The sequence below is a fragment of the Aotus nancymaae genome, unplaced genomic scaffold (assembly GCF_030222135.1).
Source record: "Aotus nancymaae isolate 86718 unplaced genomic scaffold, 86718_ANA_hifiasm-v0.15.2.pri h1tg000131l, whole genome shotgun sequence".
Taxonomy (NCBI): Eukaryota; Metazoa; Chordata; class Mammalia; order Primates; family Aotidae; genus Aotus; species Aotus nancymaae.
The window spans coordinates 8,307,319-8,329,352 of NW_026988546.1; the positions used below are offsets into that span (position 1 = coordinate 8,307,319).

At 40.1% G+C, this 22,034-nt stretch overlaps 1 protein-coding gene across 5 annotated transcripts in view; it reads left to right on the forward strand.

The window, feature by feature from the left end:
* Positions 1–9,527: 9,527 nt before the first annotated feature.
* The window catches only part of IL1RL2 (interleukin 1 receptor like 2), a 54,555-nt gene continuing 42,048 nt past the window's right edge, over positions 9,528–22,034 (forward strand). For 3 of the 5 annotated variants that reach the window (XM_012471514.2, XM_012471515.3, XM_064371283.1), the window contains exons 1-3: positions 10,208–10,421; positions 11,234–11,468; positions 14,032–14,227. In XM_012471514.2, the coding sequence (XP_012326937.1) occupies positions 10,364–10,421; positions 11,234–11,468; positions 14,032–14,227 (489 nt within the window). In that variant the 5' untranslated portion in view covers positions 10,208–10,363. Of the gene's footprint in view, positions 9,596–10,207; positions 10,422–11,233; positions 11,469–14,031; positions 14,228–22,034 lie in introns of those variants that run through there. The other 2 variants (XM_021677398.2, XM_021677399.2) reach the window with 1 other exon arrangement.

Consider the following 22,034-nt stretch of genomic DNA (forward strand, 5'->3'; position numbering starts at 1 on the left):
ATTTCTATACACCAATAACAGACAAATCAAAAGTGAACTCCCATTCACAATTGCTACAAAGAGAATAAAATACCTAGAAATACAACTAACAAAGGATGTAAAGGACCTCTTCAAGGAGAACTACAAAGCACTGCTCAATGAAATAAGAGAGGACACAAACAGGTGGAGAAACATTCCATGCTGATGGTTAGGAAGAATCAATATCATGAAAATGTCCATACTACCCAAAGTAATTTATAGATTCAACGCTATCCCCATCAAGCTACCAATGTCCTTCTTCACAGAACTGGAAAAAAACCACCTTAAGCTTCATGTGGAACCAAAAGAGGGCCCACATAGCCAAGTCAATTCTAAGCAAAAAGAACAAAGCTGGAGGCATCACGCTACCTGACTTCAAACTATACTACAAGGCTACAGTAATCAAAACAGCATGGTACTGGTACCAAAACAGAGATATATACCAATGGAATGGAACAGAGGCCTCGGAGGCAACGCCACACATCTACAACCATCTGATCTTTGACAAACCTGACAAAAACAAGCAATGGGGAAAGGATTCCCTGTATAATAAATGGTGATGGGAAAACTGGCTAGCCACATGCAGAAAGCAGAAACTGAACCCCTTCCTGACACCTTACACTAAAATTAACTCCAGATGTATTAAAGTTTAAACATAAGACCTAACACCATAAAAACCCTAGAAGAAAACCTAGGCAAAACCATTCAGGACATAGGCATAGGCAAGGACTTCATGACTAAAACACCAAAAGCATTGGCAGCAAAAGCCAAAATAGACAAATGGGACCTAATCAAACTCCACAGCTTCTGCACAGCAAAAGAAACAATCATTAGAGTGAACCAGCAACCAACAAAATGGGAAAAAATTTTTGCAATCTACCCATCTGAGAAAGGGCTAATATCAAGAATCTACAAATAACTAAAACAGATTTACAGGAAAAAAAACAAACAAACCCATTCAAAAGTAGGCAAAGGATATGAACAGACACTTTTCAAAAGAAGACATATATGAGGTCAACAAACATGAAAAAATGCTCATCATCACTGGTCATTAGAGAAATGCAAATCAAAACCATATTGAGATACCATCTCACGCCAGTTAGAATGGCAATCATTAAAAAATCTGGAGACAACAGGTGCTGGAGAGGATGTGGAGAAATAGGAACACTTTTACACTGTTGGTGGGAGTGTAAATTAGTTCAACCATTGTGGAAGACAGTGTGGCGATTCCTCAAGGACCTAGAAATAGAAATTCCATTTGACCCAGCAATCCCATTACTGAGTATAGATCCAAAGGATTATAAATCGTTCTGTTATAAGGACACATACACACGAATGTTCATTGCAGCACTATTTACAATAGCAAAGACTTGGAGCCAACCCAAATGCCCCTCGATGATAGACTGGACAGGGAAAATGTGGCACATATACACCATGGAATACTATGCAGCTATAAAAAATGATGAGTTCGTGTCCTTTGTAGGGACATGGATGAATCTGGAAACTATCATTCTCAGCAAACTGACACAAGAACAGAAAATCAAGCACTGCATGTTCTTACTCATAGGCAGCTGTTGAACAATGAGAATACATGGACACAGGGAGGGGAGCATCACACACTGGGGTCTGTGTCGGGGAAGCAGGGGAGGGACAGCGGGAGGTGGGGAGTTGGGGAGGGATAACATGGGGAGAAATGCCAGATATAGGTGATGAGGAGGAAGGCAACAAACCACATTGCCATGTATGTACCTATGCAACAATCCTGCATGTTCTTCACATGTACCCCAAAACCTAAAATGCAATAAAATAAAAAAAGACTTTGTAAATTAAAAGTGATACATAATTTTAAAAAATGTGAGCCTTATATTAAATATTTATTAACTTATCAATTTATTATTAATTTATCACTTTACCTTCCAAAAAATGATAAAGGCAATATTTGTGTAGACTTTTACATTTTACAAAGGGCTTTGATTTATTTTTTCCTTTGACCCAGAAGGTGGGCAAAATTGGTGAACTTGCTGTACAAAATGCATGCCCAAAAGCTTGTTAATTCTGATGGTCAGAGATGACACCTGGTCAGTGCCTCCCTCTTACAGCACTGCTAAGGGGCAGGTGACCGTCAGTATCTGGGGAGAAGGGGCAGGTGGCAGGATGGCTTAGAGTTTGAGTCCACTATAAACACTGCCTCCACTATCTACCTGGGGTAAAACCTTAGGAAAAGTATTTAAGCCCCAATTTACTCATTATATAGGTATAATATCTAAGTCATAGAGTTAGGATTAAAAAGATTAAATATATTATGACAAGCATAGTGCTTAGCATAAAGTGGGTTCTTAGAAAATGGTTGCTTTGTTAGTAGCTATTTTATGAATTGCTTATCTGAAGTCCTATTAGAATCTGCAAATAGGATGGATACAGAGGAGTTATAAATTAGAAATGACAATTGACACTAAGGACAAAGTACACAATGTCAAACTGAAGTTGTACAACCACAGGGACCAGGAGCTCTGTCCGGCCTATGGCCCCTCCACCAGCCCCCAACCTGAAATGGTGTTTCTCACTGGAAGAGTTCAGAGAGCTTTGCACCATATTTTGGTTATGCTACCAGGTAACGTGCAAACCATTAGGAAAATCAGTGCCAATCACCATTTAAAAGTCATATTTTTTCCCTCTTTTTATCAGATAACTTTTCCCCAGTAAATGCAAAATAGGTTTTTAGGGAGTATGTGGAATTATTTTACAAGAAGAATGCCATCTGGTAGAAAAAGACCTGGGAGTAAATTCCTTCACTGTCACAGCTTTGAAACCAGAACAAAGCACCAGGTTGTATGGAACCCCCATTTTCCCATCTGTAAAACAGGACTTCCTGTGTTACAAGATGTTTATATGTAGAAAGCCTCTGTCCAGTATATGGGACAGAAAGAATCTCAAAATATGTTTTCTTAGTTTTATCACTTGATGAGTACAGATAAAGCAAAAAACTTATTCATCCAAAATATATATTTTTCAAATTCTAGGGTTTTAGGAGTGTGCGGGGGTTGGAGGGCAATATAATGTTGATGTTAACTTTTTAATGTGTCACAGCTGCTGCTTACTCCCATTTTAGCAAGTCAGGACCTGGTTTAGTATTTTTAATATAGTACTTTCCCCAAGTAGTAATTGAAGGACTTCTAAGTATAACTACCACGCAATTATAAAATCAGAGATTTCCTCTAGCTTATTTGTCAAAAGAAAATCTTTTCTCCTTTGAAGTGAGACTCTGGGAGTGTGGTGAGGTTGGCTTAGCGTGCAGGGCATAGGGAACATGGCAGGTAGGGCTGGAAGAAAAAAGGTTGTTCCTCTTTTACTAAAATAAAATACATGCATGAATCACCACAGTGGCAATAATTCATAAAATAGAGTACACATGAGAAAGTGTGTGTGGGAAGACAGATGAGAGGGATAATTTTTTGATGTGATAGCATTTATTTTACAACCAAAGCGTGCTTGTGTGTGTGGGGTGAGTAGTAAGATTTAAGGAGAGGAAGAGTTACGGGAAATAGGTGATGCTGTTTAAAATGAGTATTAATCATTCAAAACAAAAACATGCTCTTCTTACCACAGGCTGCTCAGATTTCTTCTGAAGAAGGCTTGGCTGCTTAAAGTACATAAATCCTACCTATACTTTAAATCTGAACCACAAGCATTAGCACAACAGTCTCAAAATCTGCAGCTGTTAGACCAGTTGAGCCAGTACTACCTGACTCCAGACTCAGAGGAGCCTGCTGACTTCTCTAAAGCTGTGCTCAACCAGTTGAGAGATTAATTTACCTACAGGGTGAAGTCGATGAAGCTTGTTTTTCTTAGGCCCTTTAACCTGGAAGTGATCCCAAGTGTCATTTGGTTTCTGCTTCCAGGTCTGGGAAGGGCTGCTTTGATACCATTCCACAGTGTTCATTGGTTTTCCTGTCAATCAACATGTCCTGAGAATGAGATTCCTCAAGCTTCTTTAGTGAAAGGGTATTGCATGTTTCACAATCTATGTGGGACCCACTCATGCTTTGGTTCAAGTAGTTAATCCTTCCCTGGCTCACAGAGCATTTTCCCTCCTCAGCCATCTTATGTCACTTACCCTGCTTAGCCAGGGACAGACTGCAGCTTCTCATTTGCTTTCAAGGCTTTGGACAGTGGCTATCTGTTTCAACACTTTCTATTGTCAGACGCTATTCTGTAGTCCTGACTTCCACGCTATATTTGACAGCTTCTGAATGCTTGCCTTTCCTAAAACTGGACCCATGTCCTCCCTCAAATTCTAAAACACAGGGGAAATGTTTGTGTTCTCAAGCCTACTCTTAGATTTTTAAAAAGTGCCAACCATGTGGTTAACATTATGCTAGACACTGAGAAAATTACAAAGTAAGAAAAAAATAGAAATCTAGCCAGAGAAGAAGAGTGTGAAGAGAAAGTTGGAAACAATCTCATATGACAGAGGATCTTAAATCCATGACTGAAACATTGGACTTTACCACTGGGAGTAGGTATATGGGAGCTATTGGAGGCAACCAGTGGGAAGAACTTTAGACATAAAGAAATAGTGATAGGGCACTATTGTGCAGCAGAATTGGGAGGAAGAAAAAAGTTAAATAGGGAGGTGGTTAGGAAGGTGGTATAGTAATCCCCTTGAGAGTCAATTACATTTAAGACATTTTATGAAATAAATTAGTAGAAACTTTTTTTTATCAAAGCAATAATGGTTTGAGAGAATCTGGAAATTTCTAAAACATATAAGGAAGAAAAATATCACCCATAACCTAACAACCTAAAGATAATTATTGATATTTTATTACCTTTCTATAGATATAACAGACCATATAATACATGGAGTTTAACTCTTTTTAAAACTTAGCATGAAGATTGCCCACATTACTATAATTTGAAATATAATCTATAAGTAGTCACTAAGTCTATTAAATGGCTAGTTTCATACTCTAGCTTTGCTGTCTTGGTTGGATATTCAGATTATTTCTGTTTTTTAGCTATTGGTAGTCAAAGTGCAACAGCTATCCTTTCCCAAATATCTTTACTTCGCTAATCATTTGCTTAGATTCAGAGGGCAAGGTTCCTTTTCATGTTCTTGATGTTCTGTAGAGACATTTGCTCCTCTTATACAAGCAGTGTGTGGCACTGAGAATAATCATTATTAAATCATTGCTAACTTGATGGACAAAAAGCTTACCCTTTGTGATAAGCATTACTTTGCCAGTTAACTATTAATGTGGTTGAAAATTTTACTTAACAATGACAGTTTGAGGCAGAGAGATCACTTGAAGCCAGGAGTTTGAGATGGTGAAACCCATCTCTACCAGAATAACACAAAAGCAAAAAACAAAAATTAGCTGAGCATGGTGGAGTATGCCTGTAATCCCAGCTACTAGGGAGGCTGAGGCAGCTGAGGCTGTTAGCTTCCTCTGTGACATTCTGAAATTTACAAACTGTTTCCTCCTTTGAGATTTTGCACTAGCTGTTTCTTACTTTGAGGACAGAACTGCTCCCAGACCTCCACATGCTGGACTCTTTGCCTTGACTCAGGCCTCAGCTGCACCATAGTCCCTTCTGTAGGGAGGACTTCCCCAACACCCTCTTCATCACTTCATATCTGCCTTCAGGGTTCTCACCAACCTGAAATCATCTTTCAAAATTTTCTTATTTACTTGACACTAGAATGAATGTAAACTCTAAGAGGGTCTGTCTTCCGTATAGCTGTGTTTCCGGCACTCAGAATATCACCTGGCACATAGTGGGAATGGTATAAATATTTGATGAGGACTGAGCAAACTAATGAATGGAGCTTGAGGGAGAGATTAAGCCCAGGACTGTGGGACACCAAGTGCTTTAAGGACCTCCCTCTAGTCTCCCTGGCTGATTCTTCCATTTTTGGAAGTTCATTTCATCCCAACAATAGCAGTCTACTACAGAAATGCTGCTGTATATTACCAAGCCTCACAGAGGGGAAACATGAGAACTTAAGGGCCTTAAAGGTATAAAGATTTTGGTGGAGCCCCAAACCCCATATCCCAACCTAATACTGGGTTTTGGAAAGTTTAATTGTTGCACGTGAATATATTTGTTTCATTCTCATTGGGAAATATTATCTGTGAACTATGGCCAATGGGAAGTCATCAGATATTTAGTTAGAACAAATAAAAGGTAGTATGAATTATGTAAAATATACATTTGTATATGAAGTCTTTAATCCAAATGATTGCGCTGCTACCCTTCTGAAGAGCCATCATATCCTAGTCTAAGGGTCAAATAGATTGAAGGTCAAATTCATCCAAGCCAAATTCTGTAATGCCTTTATCACACACAGATTTTTTGGTTTTTGCCTGTTCTCAGAATAAAGTAATGAATCGCTAGAGGAAGTTGATTTACTTCATTAAAACAAACAAACAAAAACAAACGAAGGACAAAAAAAAAAAAAAAAGAAAGAAAGAAAAAAAAAAAACCCCGGGCCAGGCACGGTGGCTCACACCTGTAATCCCAGCACTCCGGGAGGTTAGGAAATCAAGACCATCCTGGACAACATGGTGAAAACCTGTCTCTACTAAGAATACAAAAATTAGCTAGGCATGGTGGCACACACCTGTAGTTCCAGCTACTCGGGAGGCTGAGGCAAGGGAATTGCTTGAACCAGGGAGGCGGAGGTTGCAGTGAGTAGAGATTATGTCACTGCAGATCAGCCTGGTGACAGAGCCAGACTCCATCTCAAAATAATAATAATAATAATAATGATAAAATAAACAAAAAAATAAAAAACCAGAAACCAACTGAAAGCAAATTTCCCATGACTATTGCCTAATGCTAGAAAACATTAAGAATATTCCCATTGCAAAAATATCTGCAAGTGGGAGAGAATTAGACAAGGAGGGGTTGGTGGCTGGACGGTGATACGCCTCTGTTATATATTACACACTCTGTTATGGAGGCTTTACAATTGTCACCTCTGAAAAGTGGGCATAACCTCCCTATTTAAAGGTATATAAAATAAAATTACAGGATAGCTTTTACACCAGACCGGCAAAACTGGCAAAATTTAAAAGTCTGACATTACCAAATATTGGTAAGAACATGAAGCAATGAAATTCTTATCCTCTAAAGGATATTGCTATGGAAAAAAATTAGGGCTTTTTCTAATACAATTGAAAATGTACCTACCCAATGATTCTGCAATTCCGTTTACTAAACGACCCCTGAAATACATGCACAAGAGGACATTATCAGAATCTTTGCAGCAGCACTGTTTATAAGAGCAAAATATAAATTTGGAAAAACTTAAATGTCCAAAGGAGAGGAATACATTTAAGTTTTTTTTTTTTTCAAGATAATTGAGAACCTGCAGTGAATGTTATGGTTTCCTGTTATTTTTAATTAGTAAGGTTATAATGCCTGGAATCAGCTCTGCCTTCAAAGCCAAGTGTTCATTTTCCATGTATCAGGAAACCCATTTGGCATAGAGACCATCCCAGGAAATGTAAGTTTCAGATCCACAGAATTACTAGCAAAGAGTAATGTCAGAAGTGTCCAGTAAGAGGCACTGCAGGGGACTGGGATAGCCTGTCTTAACTTTATACATTTTGGGGCAACTATACCCATTAGTCGTGGCATACATACTAGTCCTCAGGCTAAGAAACAAGATAGGACACAAATGCATCTATTCATAAAGTGAAAATGAAAAAAATGATAGCATAAATTAAAAGATTTAGAAATAACTTTCAGCACAGCTCATAGCAATAGTTCTGAATGCAAATCATATGACTTTTATAAAAATAGTAATACCTTTGTTTTGTTTTGGATGAGGACATAAACCCTGAAGAGCATGCATATACAGAGGAACTTCATTTACTGCTGATGGTAGGGGAAATAAATAATAATCTCTATTTACAGCTTAACAAAGAGCTCCTGAAAGAGTGGGAGCCCTATGGGTCCCTGAGAGACCCTTGAAAAAGATCTGCGAAATCAATACTATGTTCATCATAATATTAAGATCTTATATGCCTTTTTTATTCTCATTCTCTCATTAGTGTGTGGTGGACCTTTTCAGAAATGATATGACATATTGTATCATGAGACTGATTGCAGAAGCAGATTATGAGAATCATCCAGTCATCTAGTGAGCCAGACATCAAAGAGATCTGCATCTATGTAGAACAATGCTACTTTTCTCAATAAGCCTGTTTAGAAAGTAATTTTTCATAAATTGTATGACATTTGCCTAACCATGTAATGGGTTTATTGTTACTTAAGAAAGTAAATGTTTAAAAATTACCACTTTTCATTTCTAATATAATAATATTGACAGGCATAACTAAATAGACAAAAGCACTTTGGAATCCTCAATATTTTTAAGAGTGTACAAATCTGCAAACAACTGACCTTCAGCTTATCAGAGGAAGCTTTGCTGCTAGCACAATTATTGCATCTCTGCTCCTATGGTTGCTTTTGTCTCACTGTCCGTGGTCTTACAAAGACCATCAGGAAGAGCTTGACCAAGAATCTGTTGAATGGAGATTACATTTTCCATCTTTTCCTACATCTCATTGCCCTGTGGGATAACTCTGGGGTGTCTCCTGATGACTAGGGTAGCAGGTCCCTGTTGATATCGCATTGGTAAGTTTTAGACAGGAACAGTCTTCAGGCTCTGAAGTTATTGAAGATCACAATGGGACACCTGCCTTACAGAAATTAATGAGCATGACTCAGGCAGATTCATGATACTCCTTAGAAGCCATTTGGGATAACTTCCACTTTGGGGTCATTCCATATAGGCCAATGCAGAGCATGCAGTGCTCAAATGGGATTTGGAAAGGAATGAATAACTAATTTAGACGTTCAACTTGGAATAGACTTAAGAAGACATTCCTGGTGATGAAGGACTTAGATACTAGAAAATCAGGCTCAAAGACTTTCATGCCATTTCCTGGTGTGATGCCACATTTCTTCCTATGCTCTACTGGGGAAGGCAGGTCTGCCCTGCCCATGGTGGCAGGGAAATACCTAGTGTAAGGGTTCTTGGGTTCTTGCCAAGTTTAAAAAGAAGAAACTGAGGCCAGCACAAGAAGATCCAATGCGAATTTATTTCGCTCCTGGGTGAGTTTCTGCAGTCCGACATGAGGGACCGGAGAAGTCGCATGGACTCCTCTCAGACGTGGGGTTTTATAGGAAGTGGAGGCGTTTGATTGGTTGTGGGGGAGCAGGGCTTGGGCAGGGCAAGCTTACTATTGGCAGGTAGGCAGGGTTTGAATGCTATTGGGTAGATTTACAAGACTCGACTGCTATTGGGTAGATTTACAAGACTTCTTTTGCATTTGGGTGGGGTTAAGGGGGGGGACTAGGATGTGTGTGGGGGGGTGGGCGTGTCCGAGCTCCTGGAGAGGGAGGGGGCGTGTGTCCCAGCTCCCCGCGAGGGAAGGGGATGTGTCCAAGCTCCGGTCCAGGCGACCGGTCTTACACCTAGGCATGGAAGTGGCATGACAGGACTCGGGTCACTGTCGTATTTTCCATGCTCCACGAGATCCTGCACGTTCCAATCCGGTAGGCAGATAGACCCTGGGCCGGGAGTCTGTGGCTGAGCCAGGCATGGGTGGGGTGACGGTAGGATACCTGTGCAGGAAAAGAGGTGGCAACAATGTGCGCCACCACAGGCCAGGGATCAGGCTCCTCGGGTGGGCCCCCGACTCCCTAGGTGACCGTGGGGGAGCCGACTCAGTCTCTGGGCCCAGGTGTGGAGCCCGGCTACTTTCAGCTGCAGAGGTTCCCGGCCTTCCTTGCTCCTTTCCCGCCGGCCCTTGCCAGGTTGGCCTGCCCTGGCTGCTCCCCAGTGAGCTGGTGTTTGGGGCTTTTGTTTAGACAGCCAGGCGCGGGCGGATCCTGAGGCCGCAGGCGCGTAGGGGAGGCTATGCGCGACGCGGGCGGGGATGGGGTCCCACGTCCGGGACCCAGGCCGCGGGATGCGCTGGGGGGCGCCCTGGCCCTCGCGGGGGCTCGGGACGCGAGCCTGCTTCGCTGTCAGGTGGCAGAAGGGGCTCCCACCGGGTCCCCGCCGCCGCCGCCGCCGCCGCCCACTCTCCGCCCATCCCCCTCTGCGGCGCGGCGAGCTCCCCGCCCTGGATCCTAAAGGCCAGGCGCCCAGAGGAAGGAGACATGGGAAGGGCAGTCTTTGGGGAAACGTGGGGGCAAAGACGGAGGGCTCCTCAGGAAGAAGGGAAGGTCAGCGACCTGGGCGGTTGTCTTTGAGACTCCGAAGTCGCCCAAGCCGACGCCTCGGGCCTGGCCCACAGTGCCCTCCTTGCAGCCGGGTTTGGGAATGTGGTCCTTGCTGTTCTGCGGGTTGTCCATCGCCCTTCCACTGTCTGTCAGAGCAGGTATGTTCCGTGTGTCCTCCGTTCCCAGAGACCGCCCTTGTCCACAGGCTCCTTGTACCTCATAGGGAGTCCCCAGTGCGAACCCCGGGGATCGCGCCAGCAGGAGCTTGGCTCCTTACTCTCCCCAGACCGCCAGGCGGAGTCCCGCGGAAGAGGAAAAGGCGACTGGTGGGATGTTCAGCCCTGAATGTCGCCTTGGAGCTTGGAGGTGACTTCGGGGAGGGGAAGGAGTTAGGCAAATTGCAAGTGAAGACTGGAGTAAAAATGCTCAAATGGAGTTACTACTGCCTATTTTATATGATAAAGGTTATTTTATGACACAAGGTGAAAGCAAGGAAATCAGAACAAATTTCTTCTAGGAAATTTGGTGGAAATGAACTTTAAAAGTGAAACTTTTTTTAAAAAACAATCTTTTTGGGATGAAATACCTTTTACTCAAGACAGAGTAAAATAACTGGGTGGCAGAGCAGAAACAGAAAAGACAAGAAGGGCTCCTTTACTCTGTGGGAGGGAGATGAAAAGAATTATGGGTCGTAGACTAGAAGGGAAAGAGGAAAATCATTCCTAATGAGGAAGACTTGTGAGGAGGGAACGGAGCAAATTATGGATGCATTTGAATAACTTATGGATACATTTGAATAACTTGGAAATATACTTTATAATAAGCAGGTTATTTTTGAGAAATTTCCAGACTCAAGAAACTCCCAAATAAAATTTCAAATTGGCTGGAAAATTGAAGTGGCATTTTAAAACACTAATAGTAAATAAAACCGAAGTTTTCTTACATGGTTGTTTTGTTTTTCTTTCCCTAGATGGATGCAAGGACATTTTTATGAGAAATGAGATGCCTTCAGCAAATCAACCTTTTGCTTTTAATTGTACATTCCCTCCAGTAACATCTGGGGAAGTAAGTGTAACATGGTATAAAAATTCTAGCAAAATCCCAGTGTCCAAAAGCATACAGTCGAGAATTCACCAGGACGAGACTTGGATTTTGTTTCTCCCCATAGCATTGGGGGACTCAGGAATCTACCAATGTGTTATCAAGTAAGTTCCTCATTTAAAATAGAACTAACTTGTGTGTGTATGTATAAATTCTTTTAGGAAAATTCTTAATGAACATAGAAAACTCATTGAGAAGAAATATGTTGTTGTATGTTTTTATAATTGTTACAAGAAGATTTCCAATGAACACCTTTTTAAACAAAACAGATTTGTAAACCATTTTTGGAATCTGATATGCATCTTTTCCCATGGAAATGGCACCTCAGGCCAGACCCGCTCACAAAGTGTGTTTATTTCAATATTGTTGCCATCTTCCTTCCCTCCTTCCCTCCTTCCCGCCTTCCCTCCTACCCTCCTACCCTCCTTCCCTCCTTCCCTCCTTTCCTCTTTCCTTCCTTCCTTCTCTTTTTTTCTTTTTTGGACAGACTTTCACTTTGTCACCCAGGCTGGGGTGCAGTGGCGCAATGTAAGCTCACTGCATCCTGTGCCTCCCCGGTTCAAGCGATTCTCCTGCCTCAACCTCCTGAGTAGCTGGGACTATAGGTGCGCTACCAGGCCTGGCTAATTTTTGTATTTTTACTAGAGGCGGGGTTTCACTACGTTAGCCAGGATGGTCTCGATCTCCTGACCTCGTGATCCGCCTGCCTCGGCCTCCCCAAGTGCTGGGATTACAAGTGTGATCCACCATGCCCGGCCACTGCCATCTTTCTTGAAATGCCAAAAGTTTTTGTGGGAAGTGGCATATCCAGATAGGAATAAGCCTCCTATGCGCCCTTTTCATAAGGAATCTGATTAAGGCAGGGAGTAAGCATCAAGTATGCTCCTGACCTCAGTGGAGAACCTGTGCTAAGAAATACGAATGAGTAACATAGGCCTGGTGGTGACTGTGGTCAACTGGAGAGCATGTGCCCCTCAAAGGTAGCCGTCTATTCAGGTCAAGCCCATCTTCTCACTTTTCAAGGGAATCTGGAAATTGGAATTTGTGTGTGCAACTTTTATAATTTGTAAAACTTTGTGGGGCCTGAATAAAACACATTTGTAGACCAAATTTAGCCTGAGGACCACAACTTCGTGATTCTCCCAGGCTAGCTTGCATGACCTTAACAAATTACTTGATCTCTCTGAGGCTTGGCTTTTTCTGAAAAATGGAAGTAATGCTGGCTGATAGGGTTGAGGTGAAAGTTAACTGAGACCATGTGTAAAATAGGTACTCCATTCTCTCTTGTTTTTATTCTGCAGTATTTGCTGGCCCCTTTCTGTGTCCCAGCATGGCCCGTGGGACGTCCCACTCCGATTCCTGCCAGATTCCTCATTTCTATACACCAGACAGACTAAATGCACAAAATTGAGTGGTTCACAAGTGGAAGTGGTCATTAGCTCTGCCTGGCTCCTTTCCACAGATTTAGTCGCTAATAAACTGCTCAGAGCATGTGGAAGTCTACTTTCCTATTTTAGTCTAGGCTGTGAATTATTAACTAGACTTGAAGATCATACATCACATAAATGAATCTGGATGTCACAGCTAGATTTAAAATATTTAAATCCGGGTGCTGTGAAATGAGGAAAAATATTCTTTAATAGAAATTAGACAAAGACATTATCTGTCATGAAAGAAAATGAACATGAATTCTCCAAGATTTTTATTAATAACATTCAGATAGAATACATGTTTAGTAAACTGTATATGTTTACCTTTTGCTTTGAAATAATTTTAAATATACATAAATTTTGCAAGAATAGTATCAAGAACTTCTTTCTACCCTTTATCTAGAGTCCTCATTTTTAAGAATATATTTTTAAATTTATCTTTTAATTTTCTCTTTCACCATATATGATATAAATTATAAACAATATTTTTCTCTTAAACCATTTCAGTTGTATGCATCATATCCCCTTAGCCCTTAACATTTCAATGTATGTTTCCTATCAACAGAGTATATTTCCCATTTCCTTTCAATGTGTATTTATTTATTTCTTACATAATCACAGTATAGTTATCAAATTCAAGAAACATCACCATCATATAATACCTTAATCTGTAATCTATGTTCTAATTTTATCAATGGTCTCATTGAAGACCTTTATAATTTTTCTCTTTCTTTCCAGTACAGTTACCAATCTAGGATCATGCATCAAATTTGGTTGCCATGAATATTTAATTTCTTTTAATCTGGAACATTTCCTTAGTCTTTTGGTTTTTATGATACTGACATTTTTAAGGACTATAGGCAATTGTTTTGTATTATCTCCTTCTTTGAGGTTTGTCAGGCATTTCTTCATGATTAGGTTCAGGCTGCGCCATTTTGGCTGGAATGCTAAGTGAGTACTTTTTGTCCTCTTCAGAATATTACTCAGAGGCACGTGGTTTCCACTTTCCCCTAGATGGTGATGTTCTTTTTCATCACTTGGTTAAGGTGTTGTCCAGTTTCTCCACTGTATGAAAACTATTTGTCCTATTGTAATGAATAATTCTTGGGGTGCTTTGTTAGAGGCAGAGGGTTTGCACAGTGCTGTGAAAATGATTGGAAAACATTTGAAAATGAGCTGAATTATTTTATTTTGTGATTTTTTAAAAGAGTTTATGAGGTCTCAATCTATCTTACAGGGGTAGAGACAGCTGTCATAGAATACATGTAAACCTAACTGTTTTTGAAAAACATTGGTGTGACATTTCTGTAAGTGGTTTGCCGAATTTATCAGATGAGTACAAGCAAATATTACATGTTGGAAAAGATGATAGTCTCACATGTCACCTGCACTTCCCAAAGAGTTGTATTTTGGATTCAACAATGTGGTATAAGGTAAAAAAATTATTTTCTTATTGACATGTTTCCTCCTTTTCTTTAAAACCCACTGTTTTTTATAGGTTAAGTTGTATTTTTAAGGCAGAATTGGTAAATAAATTTGTGTGCCTAAGATAGTTAGCTAGTAGTCATTGATAATGTTACCTTCCTAATTACTTGTTTTTTAAAAAATTTAGTTATTATAACTTTGTAATATTTTATTATTTGGATCCAACCTCTTCCTCCAGTTCTTATTCTTATATTTCGGGCTATCCTTGGCTATTCTTTATTTTCTAACATTAATTATGTTTGTTTAAATGCATACTACATGGGCATGGTTCAATAATCACAAATTATAGGAGGTCACCCCTTGAAATTATAAGAGGTCACCCCTTGAAAACCTCTTTCCTGCCACTGTTCCATATTTGCTCTAGGCTCCTCACACCTTCTTCGACATGTGGCTATCATGATCGGTGTCTGTGATTATTCTTGTATAATGCTATACTAGCAAATGAAAATATATAGTCTAGGTCTTCCTAGCCCTTCCTTTTTTATGCTCATCTTTCTGCACTTTGTGTTTTCATCTTCAAAAGTTCTCTTTTCTGAATGATCCTAGCATACATTGACATAGAAGGTAACCCTTGACATGGAAGAGCACAAGCTAGTTATTTGAGATCGGAATTAGTTTTTCCTGCTTGTTAACACTTGCCAGTACACCCCTCTGGGTCATGAGTTTTCTTTATGGGAAGGTTTTCATCTATTGATTCAATTTCTTTAATGGCGAAAGGATTATGCAAATTTCCTACTTTTCCTTGAGTTAGTTTGGTAAGATTTTGTGTCTTAGGAAGTTTCCTATTTCATTAAAAGTTTCATATATTCTGGAAAATTGTTTAGCAGCTCTTCTGTTTTAGTGTCTGCTTCTGCAGACATTAAAATCTTCAAAGTATGGTTCACCTTTAGTCATTATTCATTCTCTCTTTAAAAAAAAGGAAGAAAGAAAGAAAAAAAAGAATGAAGAAGAGGAAGAAAAAGGAAGAGAAAAAGAGAGAGAGAATGGGAGTATTGCTTTCTTGACCAGGCTAGAATGCAGTTTAGAAATGGGTATTGAAAACCTCTTTCATACCAACAATTATACTTAAGGAATAAGGGAAGAAAATAACAAACAAGCGGCCAACCAATATTTCATTTAAACCTTTGAAATGCTATGCAATTACTGAGGAGTGATTTACTTCAAATTATGTAGTCACTTTTGGAATAGGTGTGAGGTGATAATGTGTGTTTTGTGTATTTAAAGTGAAGAGTTCTATAAATGTTTATTAAGTTTACTTGTTCTGGGTCTGAGTTCAAGTCCTAAATGTCCTTGTTAATTTTCTGTCTCATTGATCTACAGAATCGTTAGCTCTTCTTGTTACATTGATCCTTTTGCCATTATGTAATGTCCTTCTTTGCCTCTTTTGATCTTTGTTGCTTTAAAGTCTATTTTATCAGAGGCGAGAATTGCATCTCCTACTTTTTATTAATTTGTCTATTTTTACTCTCTGTTTGGTTGGTAAATCTTCCTCCATCCCTTTGTTTTGAGTCTTTGTGTATCATTGCATGTGAGATGGGTCTGGATGCAGCATACCGATGGGTTTTGGCTTTTTGTCCAATTTGAATATATATGAGTTTACTACTGCCATTTGATGCTAGCTGGCTGTTTTGCCCATTAGTTGGTGTAAATTTTTCATTGTGTTGACGCTTTTTGCTTTTTGATATATTTTGTAAAGGCTGATATTGGTTGTTCCTTTATATGTATAGTGCTTCTTTCAGAAGCTCTTGTAAAGCAGACCTGGTGGTGGTGAAATCTCTAAGTACTTGCTTGTTCGCAAAAGATTTAATTTTTCCTTCGCTTGTAAAGCTTAGTTTGGCTGGATATGAAATTCTGGGTTGAAAGTTCTTTTCTTTAAGGATGTTAAATATTGGTCCCCACTCTTTTCTGGCTTGTAGGGTTTCTGCTGAGAGATCTGCTGTAAGTCTGATAGGTTTCCCTTTGTGGGTAACCTGACCTTTCTCTCTGGCTGCCCTTAGTATTTTCTCCTTCATTTCAACCCTAATAAATCTGGCGATTCTGTGCCTTGGGGTTGGTCTTCTTGAAGAATATCTTTGTGGTGTTCTCTGTTTACCTGGAGTTGAATATTACCCTGCCTTGCTAGGTTGGGAAAGTTTTCCTGAATGATATCCTGAAGAGTATTTTCCAACTTGGATTCATTCTCTTCATCACATTCAGGTACACCTATCAAACGTAAATTAGGTCTTTTCATATAGTCCCATATTTCCTGGAGACTTTGCTCATTCCTTTTTATCCTTTTTTCTCCAAACTTGTCTTCTCATTTCATTTCACTGAGCTGGTCCTCGACTTCTGATATCCTTTCCTCTGCTTGATCAATTCGACTGTTTAAACTTGTGCATACTTCGCGAAGTTCTTGTGTTGTGTTTTTCAGCTCCATCAATTCACTTATATTCCTCTCTAAATTGTCCATTCTCCTTAGCATTTCATCAAACCTTTTTTCAAGGTTCTTAGTTTCTTTGCGTTGGGTTAGAACAAGTTCTTTTAATTCACAGAAGTTTCTTATCACCCACCTTTTGAAATCTGCTTCTGATAATGGAACACATTCGTTCTCCATTAAGCCTTGTTCCGTTGCTGATGAGGAACTGCGATCCCCTGTAGAGGGAGAGGCATTCTGATTTTGAGTATTCTCTGCCATTTTAGGCTGTTTTCTTCCCTTCATTATATATTTATCCCTCTGTCGTCTTTGTAATTACCGACTTTCTAACTAGGTCTCTGAGCGGACGTCCAACTTGTTGATTCCCAGTGCCAAAATCTGAGCAATCCACTGCGCCGGCCAAAACAGCGGTGTTAAGATTGATGGTGCTTTTCTGCCCGGGAATCTCTGGACTCTGCACCAAGAACTGCCGCGCTAAGGTGCCAGCAAAACTGCCGCACCGGCCACAAGAGTCGCCCTGGCGACCCATGGGGCTCCTCTGCTGGGAATCTCTTGATCCGTGAGCAACAAAAATTCGTCTGAAAGTGTGGCATCCTCTCGTTCTCTGCGCTTTCACTGGGAGCTACGAGCCCGAGCTGCTAGTGATCAGCCATCTTGGATCTCTCTCTCCCATTCTCTCTTTCTTACACACACACACACACACACACACACATACACACACACACACTTGATTAGTTTCATCAGAGCCTTGTCAGTTCTATTACTCTTTTCAAAAGCTAACTTTTGGCTTTATTGATCCTTTCTGTTATGTGTTTCATGTTCATTTAGGTTGTTCAGTTTCCTTTCACAAGAAATGTAGAAGTGAATGTCCTTATACCTGTCTGTTAAGGCACATTTGCCAGTGCATGCATTTCTCTGACATATGACTACTGGCCCTAGAATTGCTAATTTGCAGGGCATGCCGACAAATAAAGTATTCAACTTTGTTGATGTTGCATAAATTGCTTTACAGGATTTTGTATTAGTTTATACTTTTGCCAGGGGTATTTTGTTTTATTTTATTTTATGACAGGGTCTCACTCTGTTGCCCAGGCTGGAGTGCAGTGGTGTGATCATCACTCACTGCAGCCTAACTCCTGGGCTCAAGTGCGAGACCAGCTGATTTTTTAAATTGTTTATGGTGACAGAATCTTGCTGTGATGCCCAGGTTGGTCTCGAACTCCTGGCCTCAAGTAATCCTCCTGCCTTGGCCTCCTAAAGTGGTGGGATTATAAGCATGAACTGCCATGCCTGGCTCACCAGGAGTATTCTAGATTTCCTACAACTTTGTGTCAAACTTTGTATTATAAGACTTTCATTTTTAAAATCAATTTGGTGGGTATAAAATATACTTATTTGTTATTTTATTTTGCTTTTCCTTAATTATTAGTGAGATTGACCATTTTTTCCATATGTTTATTGGCCATTTCTGGATCCTTTTCTGAACTGACTGCTTATATTTCCTTGTGACTTACAGGAGATTTTATATCTTTATATATATTGGGTATCACTGTCTGGAACACATTTAAAAAAACTTTTTAATTGAAGTAAAGCATATACATATAAAATGCAGAAATCATAAGTGAACAAGCTTGATGGATTATCAGAAAACAAACATACCTTTTAATTATTCTTCCCTATTAAGGTCAAGAAAGAAAACAGTACCAACACCTCTGAAGGCCTGCCTCTTCCATCTTGCAAAACTATGCCTACCTAGTCACCCAAAATAACCACTTTCTGGATTAATACTATCATAGATTAGATTTGCCAGTTTTCAAATTTTATTTAATTTGAATAAAATCATATGTCATATTTATGTCTAGTTTCTTTGGCTCAATAGCAAACCAGTGGGAATTATCCATGCTGTTGCATGTGGCTATATTTCATTCATTTTCATTGCGGTATACTGTTTCATCATTATTGTTGTTAGACTTTTGAGTCATTTCCAATTTCTGGGTCTTAGAAACAAAGCTAGTATGAACACTTTTCTCACTTATGAATGCAATTTTGTGGGGCATATTGCATGAGAGTGAAATAGTGGGCCATAAGAGTATGTGGAAAATGCCAAAACATTTTCCAAATTGGTGTGCCAATTTACAGTTCCAGCAGCAGTGTATAAGAGTTGTTTATGCTCCTGTGTCTGACAACACATGGTACTATTAGTCTTTTTAATTTTTGCTGTTTGGATAAATAAGTAATTGTGTTTCATTTCAGCTTTAATTGACAAATGATAATGCTGATATTCTTAAAAATTTTTTTATTGGCCCTTGGGTGCGTGCGTGTGTGCGCGCGTGTGCTGCGTGTGTGTGTGCGTGTGTGTGTGCATGTGCGTGTGTGCATGCATGTGTGTGCGTGTGTATGTGCGTGTGTGGCTGTGTGTGTGCGTGTGTGTATGTGCACGTGTGTGTGTGCGTGTGTGTGTAATTTTTTTGAGTACTTGCTCGTGAACTTTTTTTTTTTTAGACAAGGTCTTGCTCTGTCACCCAGGCTGGAGGGCAGTGATGCAATCAGAGTTCACTGTAACCTTGAACCCCTGAGTTCAAGTGACCCTTCTGCCTCAGCCTCCTGAGTGCCTACAGGATACCCTGTCCAGAAGATACCATTTTTTTTTCTGTAAAAAGCCAAATAATAAATATTTTAGGCATTGTAGGCCAGATGGTCTCTGTTTCAACTACTCAACTCTGCTTTAATAGCACAAAATCAGTTGTAGACAATATAGAAATGAAGGAGTGTGGTTGTGTTTAAATAACATTTTATTTACAAAAACAGGTGGTGAGCCACATTTGGCCAATGGGTGGTTTGCTAGCCTCTTGTCTTGTCTATTTCTCATTGATTTGTAGTAGTTCTTTATATATCTAGATATCAGTAATTGTTACAATGTGTTCTTCTAAGCAATGGCTAGCCTTTCTATTCTGGTAATGAGGTCTCAACTTCCTAGTTTTAATGCAGTCTAATGTATTGATTTTCCTTTGTGATTGGTACTTTCTGTGACTTAAGAATCTTTTCCTACCCCAAGGTGAAAAGATATTTTCCTACATTTTCTTCTAGAAGTTTCATTATTTTCTTTTTCCACTGATTTTTAAGTGTGTAGTGTTGGTAGGGTCAAGTGGAATTTTTTTTCTGTATGGACTTATAGTTTACCTGTTCTTTTCACATTGCTTTCCATGCCACCTCTGACTTAAAGCAAGTTGCTCTTTGTGTGTAGATCTGTTTTGGAACCCTCTGTAGTGTTTCCTTCTATTTCTTTTTCTTTTCTCTCTTTTTATTTTTTTGAGACAGAGTCTCACTCTGTCACCTAGGCTACAGGGCAGCGGCATGGTCTTGGCTCACTGCAACCTCTGCCTCCTGGGTTCAAGCAATTCTCCTGCCTCAGCCTCCAGAGTAGTTGGGATTACAGGTGCAGGCCACCACATCTGGCTAATTTTTTGAATTTTTAGTAGAGACAGGGTTTCACCATTTTGGCCAGGCTGGTGTCAAACTCCTGACCTCAAATGATCCACCCGCCTTGGCCTCCCAAAGTACTGGGATTACAGGCGTGAACCACTGCACCTGGCCCTTATCCTTGCTAATTATTATGGCATTAGGTAAGTCTTACAAGTTTTGTGTAAGTTCTCTGCTTTTTCCTTTTCTGAAATGTTGCCTTGGCTATTCTAACTTCTGTTTATGCAGCACTTGGAGATGGACTCAAGAGTTATGACTAAGAATCCTAAGAAGGCATCAGATTTGATCCTATGGATCTTTTAAAAATTCAGATGTTCAGCCTCACCCTCTACTAACTGAAGCAGATCACACATGGGTGGGGCTCAGATGCCTTTATTTTAAAAACAACCCTTGGACTTGTGAAGGTGGTGAAAGCTGGGGGCTAGCAGTGTTAAGCAGGAGAGATCACCTGATACTGTACTACCTGCTCAGATTTGGTGACCCAGGTACGGCTGTTTTTGCCACAACCTTGTGCTCAGACCTGGAATCACTCTTTGGGCCTCAATGTTGTCATCTGTAAAACCAGAGGGTTGGAATCAATTTTGCAAGTATTTAGAGTCTGTGATCTTCCTGGTCCCGTGCCAAGTGATGTCATATGTCTTTAAAGAAGTTACAATTTATCAGAGGAAGCAGACAAATAAACTAAGAATTTTATTACAGTATGAGAAGAACATAAAGAAAGCAAAATTAGAGTAGACCCTGGAATGTCTGTGGCTATGCTTCCTGGAAAAGGTGACTTTGAACTGTGCTTAATTAGCCTGGTGGGTATGGGAAAGGTCAGTAATTAGAGGGAAGCAGCAGGTGCAAAGGCATTGGGTTAGAAAGAGAATGGTGTTTGGGGGCCTTGGTTAGAGTTTAGGGTACATATAGAAAGATGGTGCTATAAAATAAAGACCATTTATGCCAATCTAAAGAATTTCGGCAGTGAATCCTACCATTAGGAGAATGGCATGAGCAAATTCACATTTGAGAAAAGTCCTTTTGTAGGCACTGTAGTGAATACATGGGAAGGGCTTGAGAATGGTAGCATGCTAATCATTTGGACTATCCTAGAAATCAAGTTAAGAAGTGGGGTTCATTTCAGAAAGTTATAAAGTAGAACTGACAAAATAAGAGAAAAGGAAGGGGAGAGGAAGTGGGAGAACTCATATCTGAGGGCCTCTATTTTTTTCTAATTGTAAGAAGACATTATGGGGAAAATTTAAAAGAGTAATGTAAGTAAATAGATGGCGACACAAAGAATTTCTAAGGTGAAGACCATGAATTTGTAGTGGTACCAAGATGCCCGTTTATGTGATTATCTCCTATAGTGCTCTGCTCATCTGGTTGGAAGCATGTAGCAGAGGGATGAAGGGATCCGTCAGAATGGGGGCTTTGCAGGTGAAGATGCTGGAAGGACCGAGGGCTACAGAGTTGAAGTACTGGAAGGGAAGTGATTAAAGTGATGGACACGTGAGTCCAGGATGGACAGGAAAGGAAATGATAGCTGAACCAGCCTTGAACTTTGAAGAAAATAGAGAGGTCAGGTTGGCTAATCCAAGTTAAGATAGAAAAGTGAGTTGAATGGATCGAAAGTTCAGGTGGAAAAGTGTGATGCCCACAGTGAGTAGACACTTATCATCCATGGTGAGGCTTTTTGTCTTGTAGAGGCCATAAAGCTAAAAAGTGACAAGAACAAAACAACCAAACCACCTTACATTTTACTGAGTCACCTACTGCTAAGGCTCTGGATGGAATTCCATGTATCCAGCTGGCTTCAGTGAAAGGCTAAGGTGAGGATGGTGCATCTTCCTGGTTTTTCTACTGGAAATCACGGTCCTGGA